General features: G+C 40.7%; 1 protein-coding gene across 17 annotated transcripts in view; it reads left to right on the top strand.

Annotated features, from left to right (window-relative positions):
* The window catches only part of DOCK9 (dedicator of cytokinesis 9), a 378,599-nt gene that overhangs the window by 256,692 nt on the left and 100,988 nt on the right, over positions 1 to 20,919 (top strand). For all 17 annotated transcript variants that reach the window (XM_082859679.1, XM_082859678.1, XM_082859680.1 and 14 more), the window contains 8 exons: positions 2,716 to 2,890; positions 3,826 to 3,893; positions 13,013 to 13,087; positions 14,423 to 14,563; positions 14,976 to 15,179; positions 15,573 to 15,695; positions 19,120 to 19,202; positions 19,794 to 19,916. In XM_082859679.1, the coding sequence (XP_082715805.1) occupies positions 2,716 to 2,890; positions 3,826 to 3,893; positions 13,013 to 13,087; positions 14,423 to 14,563; positions 14,976 to 15,179; positions 15,573 to 15,695; positions 19,120 to 19,202; positions 19,794 to 19,916 (992 nt within the window). The remainder of the gene's footprint in view (positions 1 to 2,715; positions 2,891 to 3,825; positions 3,894 to 13,012; positions 13,088 to 14,422; positions 14,564 to 14,975; positions 15,180 to 15,572; positions 15,696 to 19,119; positions 19,203 to 19,793; positions 19,917 to 20,919) is intronic.

Raw genomic sequence — 20,919 nt, 5'->3', positions numbered from 1 at the left:
CCTGGGTCTTCTGAACTCTGGGCAGCCTCCTCAGTTAGCAAGACTGTTGGACTCTGTTCAGGCTCACCTTCCTGGGTCCAGATATGGCCTCCAGGCAGAAAGTGATGAGGTGATGGTAGGGCTCACCTCATCTATTTCCTTTCTATCAGGGATCACAGGGCTGCCCTGATGGTTGCAAAATACCTAAAAACAGTTGTTTCATCTATTTTGCCCTGTTATTTCTAGTAGTTATGTTGGGAGAATAAGTCCAGACCTTGTTGCTTCATCGTGGTCAGCATGGAAGTTGGGGGTCCAAACTCAGCTGGCTACAGGGACCAAGCAGGTAAATTAAGTGAAAGAAGAGGCCTGGGTGTAAAGTGATAGGAAATGCTGGGGACTGTGACAAACTGGAGCACAAGTGGTCCCGTTTAAAGGGGCAGCTGATGTGCTGGGTGGCACTGCCAGCTCAAGGTTGCCAGCTCATCTGGTTCAAGAAAACCAGAAATACAAAATTTTAGTTAAATCTTGGTATTTTTAATTACTGGTGACTAATTTAAAAACAAACAACCCCCCCCCCCAAAACATTGTTTTTGGTCCTCTAGTGCAGGACCAAACCCTAGATCAAGGTGATAGCACCACTTAATATTCATTGAGAATTATTTTTGCATCAACAGCTAATTGGCACATGGCACTCTCAGCTTGTAACCCAAACTCAGCTGAAAGCTGCCTCTGTAGAAACCAAATTATATCAAAGTATGTTTATTCACAGCATAAAGGAAGGAGTACCAGAGCGAATTGTCAATGACAGTGAAGTAACTTCTTGGGTGGGATTCCCAAGTGGGAGTTTCATTTGTATTCTTAAGCTGAGAGACCTTTTCAGTTACATTTTAGTTGAGTTTTCTGGCACTGACTTTAAAAAATGTTTAAAGCAAAACTAAATATATTTGGCAACTCATTTGGAAAGTAGCAGTAATTACTTTTGTTTTATAAGAGTTTTGTTGCCTGTCTTCAGCACAGTATAGGTGATTTACAGTACGGAGTCCCCAATCACTCAGTCTCTGGAATACATTTCGGAATCTAAAGTTCTGACTTCAGTGGCCATCCCTTCCTTCATATTCTTTTTGCAGGTGTGGCTGATGGTGTTTTACATTTAACGAATTGTGTCTAAGGCTTCAATATGTTTAAATAATTTGTTTTTATCTCCACATCTGTTTGTAAGCTCATCTCCAAAAGTTGAGGCTTAAGTATTTCAGGTTTTTTTTTTTTAATATTGCTTTTGGACATTGTAAAAATATGAGCTGATTAAATGCTATGAGTTCAAAGAAATGCCTATGCTAAAATTTAAAACTAGACCTGAAAAGAATCCAGTTACGAATCTTGAGCCCTAAAAGTATTTTAGAACCTTGAAGTTGATTACACTTATTTTGCAGATAAGGAAACTGAGGCTCAGAAAGAGGAAAAATTCAGAATCAAGGCCTAATGCTCACCCTACTTTTAACTTATTTTCAGGAGTGCAGGGGAGAGAACTCCCCTGAGGAGTGCAGGGGAGAGAACTCCTTTCATATCTGGCCTTTGAGCCCTTCTCTGACTCTTTCTGTGAAGTGAGGTGTGAGGCGTTGTGCACAGTGGTCTGCATGCTCTGCTGGGAGCAGTTCTCTCCTGAGAACCGTGCTGCAGAGGTCACAGAGGCGACTTCGGGAGGGCCACCCTGTCCCCGAGACATTCGCTGAGAGCCCCCTCAGGGACTGCGGCTAACCAGCTAGAATTTTAGTGGGCGAAGGCTGTGCTCAGATGCCGCACATTGGTGGGAGTTTGTGATGTCACGTCCCTCAGCCTGTAAGTACCAGGAGTCTTGTGTCATGTTCCTCGGAGCTGAACCTCTATCTAGTGCAATCACCAGGGCGATTTTACCCACCAGGGGATGTTTGATAATATCTGAAGACATGTTTTGATCTTCACAACTGGGGGGCTATGCTACTGGCATCTAAGGAGTAAGGCCAGGCTGCTTCTAAACAGGCTACAGTGCACAGGACGGTCCCCATAACAGTTATTGGCCCCAAGCGTCAGTAGTGCCAAAGTGGAGAAACCCTGGCCTCGTGCACATTCATCCTTCGTCATTTAATGCACATGGACTGCGGTTTTTATACTTTGAGTAAGATACCCTTTCACAGGCATAAAAGCTGGAGGCATGAGGGAAGCTGGAGGAAGGTAGACATGGTGTCTAAATACCTTTTGGGCCTCATAAATGATGAGAAAGTTCCAGGTAAGGAAATCAGACATATTGATAGATAATGGTTTGCTTTTAAAATGTGATACCACATACTACTTCATTAAAAAAGATAGGAGCTAGAGGAACTGAAAATTTTCAATGATATTTCATTCATTCAGATATTTTTCAAGAGCCTATTATTTGCCAAGCAGTGTTCTAGAAATAGGGATGTAGCACTGAACAAAAGAAATCTCTGCTCTGAAGAGCTTCCATTTCATTGGATGGGACAGACAACAAATAAATATGTAAAACGTGTAATGTGTCAGATGGGGAAATAAAGCCATGAAGAAAATAATTCAAGGAAGGTGGATACAGATGGGGGTTTATTGGGAAGGGGCTCGCCTTTTTAAATAACTTGGTCCGAAATGCCGATGAGATAGTACCCATCAGCAGGTAATAAAGAGAAGAATTTTTAAGGCTGTTCCAGTTCTTCTGAAATGTGTCTCTTTACCCTTTTTCTGTTTCAGAACAACAAAGTCAGGCGTTTTGCTTTTGAGCTCAAGATGCAGGACAAAAGTAGTTACCTTTTGGCAGCAGACAGTGAAGTGGAAATGGAAGAGTGGATCACAACTCTGAACAAGATTCTCCAGCTCAACTTTGAAGCTGCAATGCAAGAAAAGCGAAACGGAGACTCTCATGAAGGTAGGCAGGTATAGCTTTCCCCAGGTGTGTGCACACTCTGCGGGTGTCTTCTGTTTTGCCAGAGGGCACAGGAAGTAGCCAGATTACTGCAGAGGTACATGGAGGTGGGACAGAAGTGAGCTCCTTAGAGATAACCTGTCAGCAAAGATTTTGTCCCAGTAGAATGTCCTACCCTGACATCATTTGTATAATGAGAAGAATCACAGCTTTGGAGGCAGAAAGGAATACCTGAGTTCAAGTCCCAGCAATACCATTTTTCAGCCGTGAGACCTTGGGCGAGCCACTTATGTTTTCAGAGCCTTGGATTACTCTCTTGTAAAATGGGAATCAAAACAAAACTTGCTGGTCGATGGGTAGATTAAACAAGATAATGTATCTCAAGTACCTGGCATAGAGTCGGCACTTCAAATACTAATTATAGTTTTTATTGTTATCATTAATCATATCCTTTGGAACTTTCAAGTCAAAGTTAGGATGGGCAGAAGCCACAGATTAAATTGGTTGGGAAAATCTGGCTATGTTCTTGACAATTCATGTTTTATTTCAGGCCCTTGGACAGGTGATTCCCAACTCTGGCTGTGCCTTAGAAGTCCCTGGAGACTTTTAACAAGTACTCTTTCCTTTGTCCCACCAGAGATTCTGGTTTAGTTGGCCTGGGCTGGTGCCTGGTGGGTGTGGCCATGTGTGCTGCTGTCCATAGCTCTTGACAGTTCTGGTTAGACACTGTCCGTGCTGCTCCAGCCATCAAATGTTCAGCTCTCACCACTGGGCCTGGCATCAGCATTTTTTAAAAGCTCTGAGGTGTTTCTGTTGGGTATCCAGAGTTGCAAACCACTGTGTGACAGGGCACATAAGAGAAACGGCCTTCCTCCTCTTGTTTTAAATAAAATGCTTTCAACTGTGAGTGACTTAGGTAATCTGTTTTGCTGTTTTAGATGATGAACAAAGCAAAATAGAAGGTTCCGTTTCCGGTTTAGATAGCTACCTGCCTGAACTTGCCAAGGTAACATCATCTTAAATCTTCTGCTCTTCATAGAATGATATTGAAAGGATTAACAAATACATTAGAGTAAATTATTAAAATCATGGTGTAGTTACTGCTATTTTTTGACTTCAGCATTTGGTGAGGTGAAACACATGGCTGACTTCTTAAGTCGGATTTGAGTCTGTTTTCCAGAAAGTGCCTTACAAAGTATTCTCTTTTTGTTATCCTTTGTTTTCCCCACATAATGTTTAATGCCACATTAGAAGTATTGAAGAAATAACCAAGGTGCACAGGTAAATGTTTCCATAGTAACATGTTACTTAATGAACATATTAAGTTCACACATATGCTTCCCCTATTCAAGTTAATAGAGACAATTCCAAAAAGGATGGATAAGTAATAATCTTGTTACTGAACCAAAGAGGGTTGCCTGAGTTATATGAATTTTTCCTGGGTCAGTCTGAATGAAAAAAAAAAAAAAAAGTTATACCTGTTTTTTATAATCTTGAGAAACTCAAAACGTTACTGAAAAGCACGAAGATCAAAACAACCATATTCCCACCACCCAGATTCAACACCTGTTACTGTGTTGTCTTTTCAGCTTCAACATTTTTTAAAGAAATAAAAATATCAGTTATACTTGAAATTCTTTTTTAAACATCATCTGTATTCCATTCCCTTCTTCCCCCACAACCTCAACTAGAGACAACCACTATTATGAGTTTTCTGGAAATACTTCCATTTGATTTTCATATCTTTACCAATATATCTATCATAATAATATGTGGCTGTGTTTTGTACGTTTAACATATTATATAAATGCTAACATATTATTCTGTACTTGTTTTTATTTTTACATTAGCCTTGTTTTTGAGATCCATCCAAGTTGGTATATAGATCTAATTCATACCCTTTATTGCATTGTGTAAGCATTTTATTTTAGCAGTTCTATTATTTCCAATTTTTTCTATTACAAACAGTGCTACAATGAATATCCTTGTACTTGCCTCCTTGTGTGCATCTCTGAATAATTCTTTTTAAATGAGAGAAATATCCTTGTCTTCTTTGGCCCTTTATATTCTTACTCTGTTATTGCCTTTCTATTCTTTTGTGTGTGTGTGTGTGTGTGAATACAGTGAAATAGAGACGCTACACACGTATCTTAAACACTGTAATAGAAAACATGGTTTATCTATATACCATTATAAATAGACTAGCATTCAACATTGACCTTTACTTTAAGACAACATGGCTGTTCTAAAATATAAAATCTCCCTCCCTGGCTAGGACTTTAGAGCATTGTTTTTCTTTAGCACTTGACTGTTACCACAGTATCTTTTTAGCACCTGCCTATTAAAGCTAATTTTAGTGCTACCATTGTAACCTCCTTCTAGGCTGGGAAGAGTTTAGCTTGTGTGTTTGTGCTTTCATGTTATGAACTTCTGTGTGTCATATTTTGCATTGAGATTCGCTTTTTTGTTATGTTTTGGGGTTCATGATTTCTCAAAGCAAAATCTCTGTTGAAACAGATAATATATGTAGTGCAATCTAGAATTTTAAAAGTTAACTTTCTACACTTACTGGGTGAACACAGTGGATACCTAGGAGAAGACTCATATTATTTGAGCTTAATGTTGATTAATTAGAAATGTTTTTTTCCTTGTGAAGACAAACAGGAGTTGTGCCTTCCTTTCTTCTCTCACTGCCTACTACTACCTGGCCTTCAGAATTCCTTGATCCTAAGACCTAAGGAGATATATATCACATATATTTATTCTTTAAAAAATATATATATATACATATTTATAAAACATATTTGAAGATGTTTTTCAAACTGGTGGGTAATGACCAAGTTAGCTGAAGCTATTTTAGTTGGTAAAAAGTAATTAAATTGGTCTAATTAAATTAAATTAAATTAATTGGTTTCAATCTCCATTTCTCATTTACTTTTAAATTTTGTCTTCTTTTTTTATTGAAGTAGAACTTACATAGAGTAAAATGCTCAGGCCCTAATTGTATAGCTTGATGGATTTCACGTTTGTGCACCCACATAACCCCCAACATATAGAACATTTCCAGCACCTCAGCAGACTGTCTTGTATCCTCCGTCCCAGCTGACATTCTCGTTGTTTTGACCTCTATGACTGTAGATTAGTTTTGACTATTCTAGACCTTCCGAAAAGTGGAATCATACATATGACTCTTTGTGTCAGGCTTCTTTAGCTCAACATTATGTGACCCAGAATAAAAAAATGGATAGAATTGAATAGAGGATAGTAAAGTGCACTGCCTTTAATAATGATAGATATTATTTAAGATATATGTGTATATCATGCATATATCATATGTTGATAATATATATGTAGAAAGAGAGTGAGTGTGTTTGTGTATGTGTGTGTTGGGTTATGATATAAATGTATTTCTTAACTGTGGATCATGGTCAGAACCTAAAAAGTGCAGCATTATAAGGGACTTAACTGTTGTTTCCCCCCCCACCCCGCCCCAGCTCTCAAGTGTTTTTAAACCATTTTAATTTAAGAAGGTAGAAAAAGTGCAGAAGGTAATTTTTCGAAGAGAAAAAAAAAGAAAATTAAGGTGTGCTGTTATTCACCAGCATGCTGCCATCCCACTTGTGGGGCAGGTGTCTGTTGGTGATGCCTCTTGTCCGCCTGCTTGGTGGCAGAAGTGCAGTGTGAGGGGCTCAGGCACCAGTGTGCCTGGCTCTCAGCCCCTTCATCATCCAGGGCCCCGAGTGTGAGTGGTTTTGACTATTTATAACCCCCTCCAGTGTATCTGGGGTGGGATCATTTGTACCTGTTAAAAAAGGAAGGAGGTTGATTGATACCTGGTCATCCTGATTTTAGAAGGAATGGATTCCAGAGTGTGAGATTGAATAGGGGTGGGAGGGCGTGTGGGAGGGGGAGGGAGGCTCGAGTTGCACAGCTAGGCAAGGAGGGAGAGTTTAGTCGAGGTGAGGAGGTTAAGAGGGCAGTACCAGGGAAAGGTCCATGGGGAGATCAGGCCACAGTTACATCAGATTGCAGAGAAAGGACTAGAACAGTGGGGGCAGGCAAAGGTGTAATTTAATGGCAGCCTCCACTCAGGTCAACTCCTCTTTCTGCTTCATTCATCCTGTTGCCCCGGCTTTTGTTTTCCACTGTGACGGAAACATAACCAAACAGGATATGAGCGACAGGAAGTTGTTTTAGTACAGAAATAGCTGGTGTCTCATTGTGGAATGTGATGGAGGGGCCCTTGACATACAGTAGGAGTGATACAGAATTAGGTTTTCAGAATATTTTGTATGTTCTTGGCCCTTTTGTTGCTTGTACATTTAGTACTGAACATCTCTATTGTTTTCTTATGGGGACACACTGTGTGTACCCTAAAACCTGTTCTTTTCCTCCTATTGTCTAAAATGGAGCCAAACATATGTTTGTTCTAAATGTAACAGCATTTATAGTATCAGAGTACACAGTCTTATAAACATTTTTATGAAATAAACACAAACTGTAGTTAAAGTTAGTTAATTGATTTCTTCCCTACAGTGTCAAGGGGTAATATGATCATGTGGTAAACCCAACTACTATTTATTTGATAAATAGTTTTTCTGGTTACATTTACCTTAGGTAACATTGAAATGAATATATATATATATGTATGTATGTATTTTTATCACCTCCTGTGTAAAGGTAGTATGAAGAAAACCCTCATGCTCCCACCTTATATTTTCCTCCATAGCTTTTCTATTTTTGAGCTCTTTGTGTACTCAGAAAACAGCTGCTCACTCTTAATTTGGCCTCCCCATGTGGTTCCTGTTGAACCAAAATTGCTCCTGTTCTGTTACCTTGTAACTTCTTTATAGTGAATGAATTTACCTTTCTTGGTAAATCTTCCACAGTTGAACACAGGCTAGAGTCTGGTATCTCAGACTTTATGGTCTCATTGAGGTTGAGTGAGCATCAGGAGGCCAAGTTCAGCAGTACTTGTCAGAACCCAAACAGTTTCAGACACCTTCTCTGAGATTTTAAACCACATCTGTGACAAATGCTTCCTTCTCTGTATCCTAATCCAGAAAATTATGTCATTGTGTTATGATACAAAGGAACCGGCTAGGGTTGTGTTTGTGAGGTCAGCTGGCACTCCGTTTCTTGGGCTTTCTTATCTAGAATGCTTTATTATAGCTTTGTGACACAGAGGATGAGATGATGGTCCCTGGGAGTTAGATATCATGGAAGTAGTGGAAACAAATCATGACAGCTCTTTAAGTTAAAAGTATGTATTCTGGCTTCAAAGGATTTTGCTAAGTCTTCCTGTTTGCAACCCATTCTGTTTAAATGAGCCAACAGTCAACACAGTATTTTCCTGACAAGCCGTCCTCAAAATATGATGCTCTGGCCTTCGATTGTTTTCCCTGCTCAGAGATAAACTTAAGACACAGGGTATGCCTAAACTTTATGGTAGTTCTTCTGGAAACTCTTGAATGTTTGGTTCATAACTGCCTCTTAAGACAAGGAAGAAAACATTGTCAGGGTGTATCATTAGTGATTAAACTTAGAGAATACAGGAGTGGGGGGAATAGCCTTTGTTTTAGACAAATCATTCTCTTCTGTAGTATCTGAGAAGTGTCTGTTTTTATAGAGAATGGCTCTGTCATTGTCACTTTTCTCTCTCTATTTTCCTCTATACTGAATTATTAGACGGGCAGTGGGTAGGACCAGCAACAGGGTTTGGGGAAGAACCAGTTGGGTTCTTCCTGCATCTACGGTATGGACTGACCACAGGTTATTTTAAGAGCAGAGCTGGTCTCTGTCACTTTGAGAAGTGCTGGATGGCATAGTCTGTGGGATTTTTTTTTTTTTTTTTTTTTTTGCGGTACGTGGGCCTCTCACTGTTGTGGCCTCTGCCGTCGCAGAACACAGGCTCCGGACGCGCAGGCTCAGCAGCCATGGCTCGTGGGCCCAGCCACTCCACGGCATGTGGGATCTTCCCAGACCGGGGCACGAACCCGCATCCCCTGCATCGGCAGGTGGACTCTCAACCACTGTGCCACCAGGGAAGCCCTGTGGGATATTTTTTTACAGCTATGTTTTGTGGGCTCTTAGACTGTGAAAGTACTTATTACAGGAATTTATTTTATTGTCTTTACTAAAATTTAAGTGAAAATAAATGTACTTGCTATAATAAGTAAAAATATTCAAAGTTGTATAAAGAAAAGTTCATCTTTTCCCTTCAACCTCCATCCCCAGATTCCTGAGAGCACTGATGTTATTAACCTGTTATAATTGTTTCTTTACCGAACCAAATGCTCATGGAAACATTTACACATATGCAGTGTTTTTAGTTATTTTAAAAAATATGCTCATGATATATATATTACTCTGAAACTTGTTCTATTACTTAAAAATTTTTCATAGATGTCCCCCTGGGGCCATAGAGGATCTAGTTCACTCATTTTCATAGCTGCATAATATTCCAAATATGGATACTGAACACTTTATTCAGCCATCTCCCTATTCATGAGCATCTAGATAATTTTCAGTTTTTAGCCTATACAAACAGTGCACAATAAACATCATGACGTATTTATAAGCTGAAATACTCATGCTCTTATTTCTGTATGAGGAATTCCCCAAGGTGGGATTTCTGGGTCACAGTTTATTGTGCTTTTAGTGCTTTAAATATTGCCAGGTTACTTTCCCAAAAGGTTGTAACAATTCATATTCCCATTTCTCTGCATACTCACCAGAGGAGTGAAAAATGATGTTTCACTGCTTTAATTTGTATCCCACTGTTTTAGTAGTGGTATTTTTCATATTTTTGTATATTTATTTGCCATTTGGTTTTCCTGCTCTCTGACTTGCCTGTTCATATTCTTTACCTATTTTTTTCTGGTCTAATAGTTAAAGAATCTGGGCTCTGAAGCCAGACAGCCTCAGTTAGAAGCCAGGTTTCTGCATAGGGTTGTGAATTTGGGGCAAAGTATTTACCCCTCGAGCCCCAGTGTTTTTCTCTTAAACAAGGATAATAATAAGACTTGCCTCCTAAGTTTGTACCAAATTTAAATGTGCACTTAGGATAATATCTAGCATAGAGATGTTGGCTATTATCAACAAATATTTGCTTTTATCATTATGATGCTTTCAAGTATTTATTATTCCCTGGCTCTGGGGGAAAGCCCTGCCCTTCCCGAGCCACATTTTCTTACTGCCTAGGTTTTACTTGGTAATTCTTTCAAACACTGTTTATCAGGCGTCCCATCTGTTTAAAGCACTCTGGGCCTTGGGAAGGATGGGAGGAGCTTTAAGAAGCTGAGCTTGCTTTTCATCTATCTCATAGAAGAGCTGTCAGTGTGTGCAAGGTGGATTATAAGCTTTCACGTTATTTTTACATCTATCGTTGTCCCTTCTTCCCCATTAAATGGTTTTTCTAGTGAAGAATATATCCCTTGGATATTAGTGGCAACATCAGGATACTTTGAGTCTATTTTGGCTAGTTGTTGATTTTTTTTTTTTTTCTGTTAATGTGTCTGCATCTCTGTTTGTCTTCTAATTATATAGAGCTCTTAGCAGTCTTTCTTGCTTTATTCATTTCTCATCTCCTACTCCACTTGAGTCAACAAGCATCTTTCAGAAAGACATGAGGAAATGCATCTACATTAAGAACCCATTGCTGTGCTCCAGTGTCTGAGATCATAGCGTTTGCTCTTGTTGAAGGACTCAAGCAAAAATTCAGGAGAATGTATTACTGTTGGTGGTGGCTCGCAGCACCGAGTACTGATGTTTTTGTTAGGAAACGCCATGGGTTGTATACAAAGTAAAGCAAATTCTTTGGGTTCAGTTAAGTGTATTCTACATGCACGTGTTCTGGCTCTATTGGTTTGAAAAATGAGGATAAGGGGATGGGCAAGATGGATTTAAAACATTGTCCTACACACCCCCGTCCCCAGCCACAGGCATACCCTTTCCACTGTAAGCATGAGCAGATGGTTTGTAGGAATGCCCCTGAGCTTCCAGAAGCCTTAAAGCTGCAGGGAGAGCATCAAGATAAACTTTGTTGTAGAAGAAGACTCGAGCCATCATCTTGTTGAGCACTTTCACTCAGAAATGAAAATAGAGTCCAAGGAGGCTAAGTGGCTTGCTCAAGTTCATGCAGCCAGTTAACAACTGAACTAGAACTAGAACCCAGTTGCTTAGCTGGCATTCTGGTGGCCATTTCATTCTGCTAGATGTAGATAGTTTGTCAGATATGGTCAGGGTAGAGTTTGGGTCATTGCTAAGAACCTGTTACAACAACTACATGGCTGAGAAAATTAAGATGCTTAATTTCTCATTGGCCGTGATTAGAAATGTAATAGTAGACCTCTTTAAGCCACCAGCAGGGAGGACAAGACGCCCTCTCCCCTGTGGCTGTCACCACCCATTATGTGCTGAGATGTGACTCATGGTCTTTGGGCAAAGGAGCAGATGAGAGAGGACATTCTATTAAGAACTATGACTGCCAGGAAGAACAGGATATAGATTTAGAGGCATCAGGTGTGGCATAACGTGGCTGGAGATGACTTCTATCTTGTGAATGTCTAAGAAGCTCCCTCTTCTCCCTGTTCCCATGTCCCACTTCTCCAGCCCCCATCTCTGCCACCATGTCTCTTTCCCTGAATGACTTCTCTTCTTCTGTCCATCCCTTCAGTGTTGGGGCCCCTGGATTTCTGTCCAAAGACTCACTTTCACACTTTCCCCCAGGGACTCTCACCCACCCCCAAGACTTGCATCCTCACCTCTATGTTGATGTTCTCCTGGTCTGTAACTCCAGCCTTCCTCCCCACCCTGTGCTCACGTCCCATCTCTCTGGTTGCCTACTGGATGTTTCTGGTTAGAAATCCTACAGGCACCTCCAGACTCTACCGTCTTCTCCACAAACCTGCTCTTCCTCCCAAATTAGTGGATTGTCCAGTCAGCAGACCAGCCAAGCTAGGAAGGTGGGATTTGTTATGGGCCTTGCTGTGAGACTGGGAGCCTGTTGTGATAACTCAGGAGAGACCATGTGGACCTCCTAGGGACCTTCACCCCTACCCGAGGGGTGGATCTGAAATGCAGAGCTGGTAATTTTATTCCCTTGATTAAAATATTGCAGGATTTTTTGGATTCTGAGTGAAATCCCCAGACCTTACCATACAAATCTGACTCATTTCTCTACTTTTTTCATCATGTACTACCATTCAGTTGTAATGAATGACTTGATCATTGCTCAGGTGTGACTCGTACCTTTATACCTGTAGTACCTCCTCTTAGAATGCCCTTCTCTCCTTTTCTGGCCAAATGTCCTTGTCCTTCAAGATGGGCCTTCCTCTGGGAGCTCTTTCCTGGCGGCCACCCCTAGTGCAGGTTAGCTCACTGTACGTACGATTTCTTTTGCCATTCATATTGCTGTTTGTTTTCTGTCTTCCCAGATGGTGTTCCTTGGGGATAGGAACTGCATTTCATTCATGTTTGTGTCCCTAGCTTGACATAAAATATGTGCTCATAAATATTTATTGAGTGAATCAGCAATTCTCCCCTTGCTTGCTCCCGACACCTATGGCTGTCCTTCAAGATACGCCACAGTTTTCTTTATTCCACCATCCAAAACAGATGCCTTCCTCTTCCTTTGCTTGTACCCTCAGTCTCAGGCTGGACCCTAAGTCCTTTCTACCCTTTGGGCTCATCTCCTCTCTCAGTATCTATCCTTTCTGTGCATCCTTTTCATTTGGTCTGAAATGCTCATGCTTTCCTCCTTTTTGCTATCTAAATTCTACCCCTTCATTCAAGGCTTGTCCATGACTTTATGAAGCTTTTCTTGCTATTAATGCTTAATTATTCTCTTTTGCTTTCTTTGCATTGGTTTTGGCTGCAGTTGATTATCAGCTTCATACGGGCAGGGATCAAGTCTTCTCTTTTTACCCCATAGCACTTACATTGTATGCTACATACTGGATAGCCTATCCTTGTTCATTGACATGCAGGTGACCCTCCGAGATGAGGGCAGAGCTGTCTGGCAGTCTGGCTCTTCAGGATGGGGTAGCTTTCAAACATATTTAGACATCTCTGTAAGAAAAGGGTTTTTTCAATGTAATTTTTGTTTTCTGTTTATCTTATCAGAGTACCAGAGAAGCAGAAATCAAGCTGAAAAGTGAAAGCAGAGTTAAACTTTTTTACTTGGACCCAGATGCTCAGGTAAGAACTATTTTAACATTTAAACTAGTTGAAGGAAAGAAAACCTTTGTTAGATTATTTGTTTGTTTGTTTGCTTATTTATATACTTTGGATAACAAGCAGTATAACAATATAGAAAATTCAGGAGAAAGAGGAAAAAATAAAAACAACCTGTAATCTCATTACCATAGCACAACCATTGTGAATATTTGATATTTAATAGATTGTTGAAAACTGATTTATCCAAAGACACTCTCAAGTCCACAAAGAACATATATAATTTACCCCCCAAAATCACCATCAGAAAATAGCAAGCATCGCTACAGATCACCAGTAGACTGTGATATTTTCTGACTAGCCCAGGCTCAGTTCCAAATACAAGCCTTGCAGTACATGCGGTCCATATCTGTGTCCCCCAAAAATCCAAAACACGGCTTGGGAGGGCCTCCAGGGTTGCCTACAGATAGGGCTGCTTTGAGGGGCCAACTGTTCTGCTGTGTTTCCTCCCATATTTTCCTCTTCTTCATTTGTGGTCTTTTTATAGAACTTCTTTTAACCATTTATCTTTAAACATAAGTATTTTTCTCTGTCTCTTCACAGACTTCATAACCATATATATACACATATTTATTTATATATATATATATATATATATATTTGCTTTTTGATGATTTTTTGTTTATTGTGGTGAAATATACATAATATAAAATTTACCATTTTAACCATTTTTAAGTGTACTATTCACTGGCATTAGGTAGATTCGCATTACTGTAAAACTATCACCACTATCCATATCCAGAACGTTTTCATCCTCTCAAACAGAAACTCTGTACCCATTAAACAACAGCCCACCATGCCTCCTTCCCCTCACCCCCAGTAACCTCTATTCTACTTTCTGTCTCTATGAATTTGCCTATTTAAGAAGTTCATATATGTGGAAGCATACAATATTTGCCTTTTTATGTCTGGCTTGTTCCACTTAGCATAATGTTTTCAGGGTCCGTCCCTGTTATAACTTGTGTCAGAACTCCACTTTTTATGACTGCGTAATATTCCATTGTATATATACACCACATTTTGCTTATAGATTTTTCTGTTGATGGACACTTGAGTTGTTCATAACAATAATTTTTAAGCTCTGCATAATGATCCATTGAGTAGATACAGCATCATTTATTTGACCATTATTATATACTATATAAATGTATAAAATAGTAACACTGTTGTGAGTAAATTAAGGTATATAGCATTTCCATATTTTAAGCAATTTCCTTAGGATACATTTATTATGGGATTTTTCTTTTTTTTTTTTAGTGAGAGCATAATACATTGATATATTTGCATTTTCTTTTAAAGAAGCTTGACTTCTCATCAGCTGAGCCAGAAGTGAAGCCATTTGAAGAAAAGTTTGGAAAAAGAATTCTTGTCAAGTGCAATGATTTATCTTTCAATTTGCAATGCTGTGTTGCTGAAAATGAAGAAGGACCCACTACAAATGTAATTTTCCTTTTAAAAAATAAAGATTAAAAAACCTATTCAGAGGTTTCAGATGTGCCTGTTGCAATGCAGCTGGGACATTCAGACCTAGTTCCTGGTATCAGGGCGGTGCGGTGTTAGATCAGGGTGCCGAGGGTTGTTTCGGCTGCCTGGACAGGATGTTTGTGGTACAGGTGCCGAGGCTTGTTTCGGCTGCCTGGATAGGATGTTTGTGGTACAGGTGCCGAGGCTTGTTTCGGCTGCCTGTACAGGATGTTTGTGATACAGGACAGGTGTGGAGGCTATTGCTCTTTAGCAGTAATTTATAGCAACAATCACACGTAGGTCTAGTCATTTATTCTCTGATAGCAGTGTTCTTTTTTCCTGACAGTTTGAGCCATAGTGATGGTCTGGATTGTTTTGTTTTGTTCAGGTCGAGCCTTTCTTTGTTACTCTATCCCTGTTTGACATAAAATACAACCGAAAGATTTCTGCCGATTTCCACGTGGACCTGAACCATTTCTCAGTGAGGCAGATGCTGGCCACCACATCCCCGTCTCTGATGAACGGCGGTAGGCAGAGCTCGCCTGCCCTGCAGGACATCCTTCACGAAGCCGCCATGCAGTATCCGAAGCAGGTGGGGGCAGCGTGAGCCCAGCGGTCATGCCAATAAGGCTTCTTTTGCACGTGCTCTGTAAATACGTAATGAAACTTTGTAATGCACAACTGGGGTAAATGAGACGGTTAATTATATTGACAGCATATATAATGAGACAGTAAAAGCAAGCTGAAAGAGAAGAAGTAGTTTTTGATTTCTTTTTTCTAAACTTTCTGCTAGTTGCCTCCTCCACCAGATAGGCTTTTTGATCAGATGATGAACTGTTGATGAGTTAACCAGTTTGGCCCTGGGTGCTTCTGAATAGCTGTACTGTGTCAGTGCTCTTGGCTGCTTGAGAATCTTTCATGTTGATGGGATTAGTTTAATGTGGCTGTAAATTCTGCTCATGGAAGAAAATCTTTTGTTCCCTAGGGAATATTTTCAGTCACATGCCCTCATCCTGATATATTTCTTGTGGCTAGAATTGAAAAAGTGCTTCAGGGGAGCATCACCCATGGTGCTGAGCCCTACATGAAAAGTTCAGACTCTTCTAAGGTACGGATGACCTGCATGCTTTGTGATGATTAACAGCAATCAGAAAAAAATGCATATAGAAATGCTTAAAGAAATCACAGTTAAGCCATATTTATGTTCTAAGAGATGTAGACTAGTCTCATAGATTGTCTTATAGTTAACCTGTGTGTCCAATTTTCAGTGAAAAGTAGTTCCATGTGTAAATAAAATACTTCATTTGCCTAGACTATCCTGACATCCTGAAATAATTGGCAAAGGAATTTCCAGCTTAGTAGTAAACTTTCTATCATTAAAAAGTACGTATATTGTATTTAAATAGAGTTCATTCCACTTGTTGGCATGTCTCCAAGGTCCTGGAATTATAAATTTGGGTCCATTTACACTTAAATGTGAGACTGGAGACTAGGAGGTGACCTGGCTCGGATGATCTAGCCGATAGTGTCAGCAGATTTTGTGTTTTGTCAGGTGGGGTGGGGCTACGGTGGCAGAGGTGTTGTGACATTAGGTGGAAGAGGGAAAGGAAACGTACAAGATGTATGTTTGGTGTGTTTTCATTACTTTGGTGTTTGTTCATTACCTGGGGAGTGCCTAGGTGTGGACATACAGTAGAGTTATTGAATATTAGAAGTCATCTAGGCCAAGAATACCTTTCACACTCCCCAGAGCTGAGGTTTATGAAGGTTTAGTTACCTGCTCAGTGTCCCACAGCTGGAGTTGCCAACTGGCACTTGACTGTCATTTTCTAGCACATTGAGCTACCTGGTTCCAGTCAGCTGTTGAGTGCTGTCCTGTGCCAGTTTTACAGTACTTTTAGTTATTTAAAAAGAATTTTGTATTAGTGGTCGTCTGAGACCCTGATACATTGACATGGACTGGTCAGTAGTAGGAGGGGACACCCCAGAGGCTCTAACTGGGGTTTTCTGAGTGATTCAGAGCTTCCTGTCTTCCTCTCTTTGGCCACTGTACATCACAGGTGTGTCCACCAAGATGCAGGACAGTTTTTAAAGAACAGGTTCCAGGAGTCAGAGACCTGGGTGCTGAGCTCCTAACTAGCCTGGATACATCATGTCACCTCTCTGGGCCCCAGGTGTTCCATCTGTAGTTGAAAGATGATGTTGCTACCCCCCCCACCACCTACATACGAGACAGTGCTATGGGTACTAAATCACTGACGCATATAGGAGGATGTCATTATCAATTATTACAGCTCCAGTCAAGGAGAAGCCCATTTACCCAGGCACATGGCTTCAAACATATGCCTTTCTGGCTGATAAAAAGCAGAGTAAAATTTGGTCTCTGGAGAGAAACAGTTTTATTTTTAAAATCAAGTCTGTAAAACCTTGGATGAGAAGCTCTTTTAGTTGTTTGATGGTTTGATTAATAATCAATGAATGCCCAAGATAAGATCTACTCCCCCGCCATGTATGCAACACATTTCCAAGTTTGGTATGCACCAGCTTTGCTACTTCTGCCTGCCACGTGCATGGTTTGAAATTTGGCAGCTGACGCTGGTGTGAAAATCACATACCCCCCAGGCTAGATGCCACACTTTCCAGGGTCCGTTGAGCATCTGTTGAATTTGCTCCTGCTTCATTACTTATGGAACGTAAGGCTCAGCCATGCGTTCACACCTCCAATGCAGTAAATTAAAGCAGAGATTAAGACTCAACCATCTCATCTAAAAATAGGAGCTTCGGTAGAGATTTTGCTGAGGGATGATTTTTTCTGTATATCAAAATGTCTCTTCATGTTTTCCAAGATGGTCTAGAACATCATTTGGAGGAAATTATTGTTTTGGAGGAAATTTTTAGGAGTAGTCTCTGTAGGTGTCCACCACGAATAGATTTTCTAAAAAAGAAAGAAAAGCGGGGGGAAACCCAAAGGGCAAAATTGAGTTTTTCACTCTGACTTTTATATATATTGTGTTCCATTTATACCCTCAGTAAGTCTGAGAGTTAAGTCCTCGTTCACTACAGGTGAGAGTGAAACTTATTTGAGGCCTGTTTTGGCTTTAAATTTTACGCAAATATTGCATTTTACTCCACAACATAGTCATTACTGTTAGAACCTAAAAATAATCATTTCTACCTGAAAATGTGTAAGTAAAAATGGCCACCCCAGGAAGGCAGACCATTTACTCTATGATCCCCGAGTCCCTGCATGGACATGCCCCACTTGAAGAAGAAAGGGAGGGGCTGGATGAGCTCCCGACACCTGTTTGAATCGAGAAGTGTTTTCCAAGTCATTCATGAAGGCAGCAGTTCCCCCCCACGGTTAGGGTAGAATCATCATGTTTAGTAACTGGAACGGATAATAGCAAGTCTAGCCCAAGCTCTTCATTTTTCGGGTGGGAAAGTAGAGCCCAGAGAGGTTTAGTGCTCTAGACTCACACAGCTGGTTTCAGTTTTACTCAGAGACAGAGAGCTCTATTGTTGTCCTTCTGAGTCTTCTAGATGAGCGCTTCTCAAACCTGGCGCACACAGATCACCGGCGGTCTGGTCAGAATGCAGGTTCTGACCCAGGAGGTCTGGGGTGGGGCCCAAGACTCTGCATTCGTGACAGGCTCCCAGTGGGGCTGCTGCTGCAGCTCTGCAGAGCACACTTTAGTTCACAGGCACTAGGTCACATTTCCCAAAATTGGTTTGACTCCGATATACTTAAGTAATGTAAAAGACCCTTCAGCCCCCCACTCTGACTCTGAATCAGTCACACCTTGTAGTGCTAGCAATGCAGTATTCCAGAAGAAGCAAATTTGGGGAAATTGGGTGTCATCTGCTTTAGCAATAGGGATGTAGTTGATGAATAGACCTGCCATGCATACATAGGCCCAAAGCAAATCTGCTTCCCTGTGCACTATAGAGTTAATCCAGCCACCCGCAACAAACCAAAATTAGTCATTAGAAGTGAAAGTAATGGTAACTTATACCTAGAAAACAAGAACATAGTGATTGAAAACACTGGCCTAACTTAAGTCAATACCTGTAATGTCTTAATAATGAATATATATCCCCCAAATATGGGGAGTCTGCATAAGTCAGTACACATTAGGAGTCAGGAAATCTTAGTATTTTCATTAGTATTCTCATTTAAACTCTAGTAATGTGATATATTTTGGCATGAATACCAAGTATTAGTAATTATTAATAACTCAGTGGACTCATAATATATAGCCCTTAGTCATGAAGAAATAGAAAGGCCTATGAAATGGCATGCTTGTTGCCTGTGAAGACCAAAGAAAAGACATACATTTTGGAAACAATTTTCATTTGATAGTCTTTGAAAATCACTGCTAGGGAATGTGAGAAGCAGAATACTCTGCACTGAGTATAAATCCAGCCACATTCACTGCAGTAAGGTGTGCTTGTCCATGCATCTGATACTACCATAAGAGGTTGTTTAGTCTGTGGGATACAGTAACTCATGGTTTTATTCTGATGTCTTCAAGGTTGCTCAGAAGGTGCTGAAGAATGCCAAGCAGGCATGCCAAAGACTAGGGCAGTACAGAATGCCATTTGCTTGGGCAGCAAGGTAAGGAGAACATCTTTTATTCCTTTTATATGGATGCAGATATATGGAGATAGATAGTAGACAGACAGACAGACAGACAGACTGACCTATTCTGTTTTTTTGTCCAGAGACAAAGAGGATTTAAATATGTAAAACTGAAAAATAAGTAAGCTCCATATCTGAAAAGTCCTTTACTAGAGACACAGAGAGGAGAGACACTAGCTGGAGGGTAGCAGTGTTGGCACTGGCAGGATGGACAGGAGTGTTTGTTGCAGAGCAGGGATTCCAGGTTCCAGCCACGTGCCTCCAGCTGGGAGTGGGTGGCAGCCCAGTGAGGCCTGCAGATCCTCTTTATTTGTGGTCTCTATTTCTTAAGCATTTGGCTGTGTATGTTATTTCCTAAGCACAAGCCATTTGCTGGAAATGTTTTCTATGTAAATTGAGTTAGTTGTGTTCATCCTCATAAATATATGCCATGTCTTTAGATAATGAGATTTCTGCGGGCTATAGCCAGTGGAATAATAATTAGTCTTCACATAGAAACCGGAGTCAAGTTATAGATTTATTTTGGTCATTTGGAAACAGCTTAGACATGTTGTTTTGCTATTTCAGGACGTTGTTTAAGGATGCATCTGGAAACCTTGACAAAAATGCCAGATTTTCTGCTCTCTACAAGCAAGACAGCAATAAGCTATCCAATGAAGACATGCTCAAGTTACTTGCAGACTTTCGGAAGTGAGTCTCAAGGCCTTACTTATTTCCACACCTGAAAAACAGAAGTTGTTCAGTGGAAAGGGAGAAAGCAGGAGCAGTCTTTTCAGTTGCTCAGCTCATACACCAGGGCGTGTTGGATGAGCATGGAACTTTTCCTCAAGTCCTTGAGCAGGAAGAAGGGGTTTAAAGTCGTAAGAGTTACCTGGTTAATTTGAATTGTATAAAGAATGTTATTGGTGGTGCTGTGAAGGGTTTGTTGGGTAGAGATGAGCCCAGGGAGGAAAGAGACAATTGAGGAACCTTTGGCAAGAGGTGGGCAAGGACTCAGCAAAGCCATCGCAAGTGGACATAGGAAGAGTAGGAAATAGGACTAGTTCACGTCACGTTAGACAGGTGCAGTTACTGGGTCTTGGCTTCCTGATTGGGTATTAGGGTGGAAGGAGAGAGAAATGGGTGGTAGTCTCAGGTAAATAACTCCCAGTTTTCTGACTTGCACGATGGAGTGATTCGTGGTACCGTTAACTGAATGGGTGATGGGGGCAAGGACAGTAACTCGTCTAGTACTTAACAGTTCACAGGCATTGTTCTAAGTGCTTTACCTATGTTAGTGAGGATATTTGTTTCCTAGAGCTGCTCTCACAATGCACCACATATTGGGTGGCTTAAAAGAACAGAATTCCAGAGGCTAGAAGCCTGAAGTCCTGGTGTTGGCAGGGCCACGCACCCTCTGAGATCTCTAGGGGAGGATCTGTCCTTGTGTCTTTCATCATCTGGGAGCCCCAGGCATTCTTGGGCTTTGGCAGCATAACTTCAATCTCTGCCTCCCGTCTTCACACGGCTGTCTTCCTGTGTGTCTCTGTCTATAAATTTCCTTCTTCTTATAGGAACACATCATATTGGATTAGGGCCTAATGACTTCATCTTAACTTGATTACATCTGTGAAGATCCTGTTTCTAAATAAGGTCACATTCATAGGTTCTGGGGGCTAGGACTTCACCATCTTTTCAGGGAACACAATTCAAC

Source organism: Leucopleurus acutus (assembly GCF_964270905.1).
Source record: "Leucopleurus acutus genome assembly, chromosome: 18".
NCBI lineage: Eukaryota > Metazoa > Chordata > Mammalia > Artiodactyla > Delphinidae > Leucopleurus > Leucopleurus acutus.
This window is presented reverse-complemented; position numbering and strand designations above follow the sequence as displayed.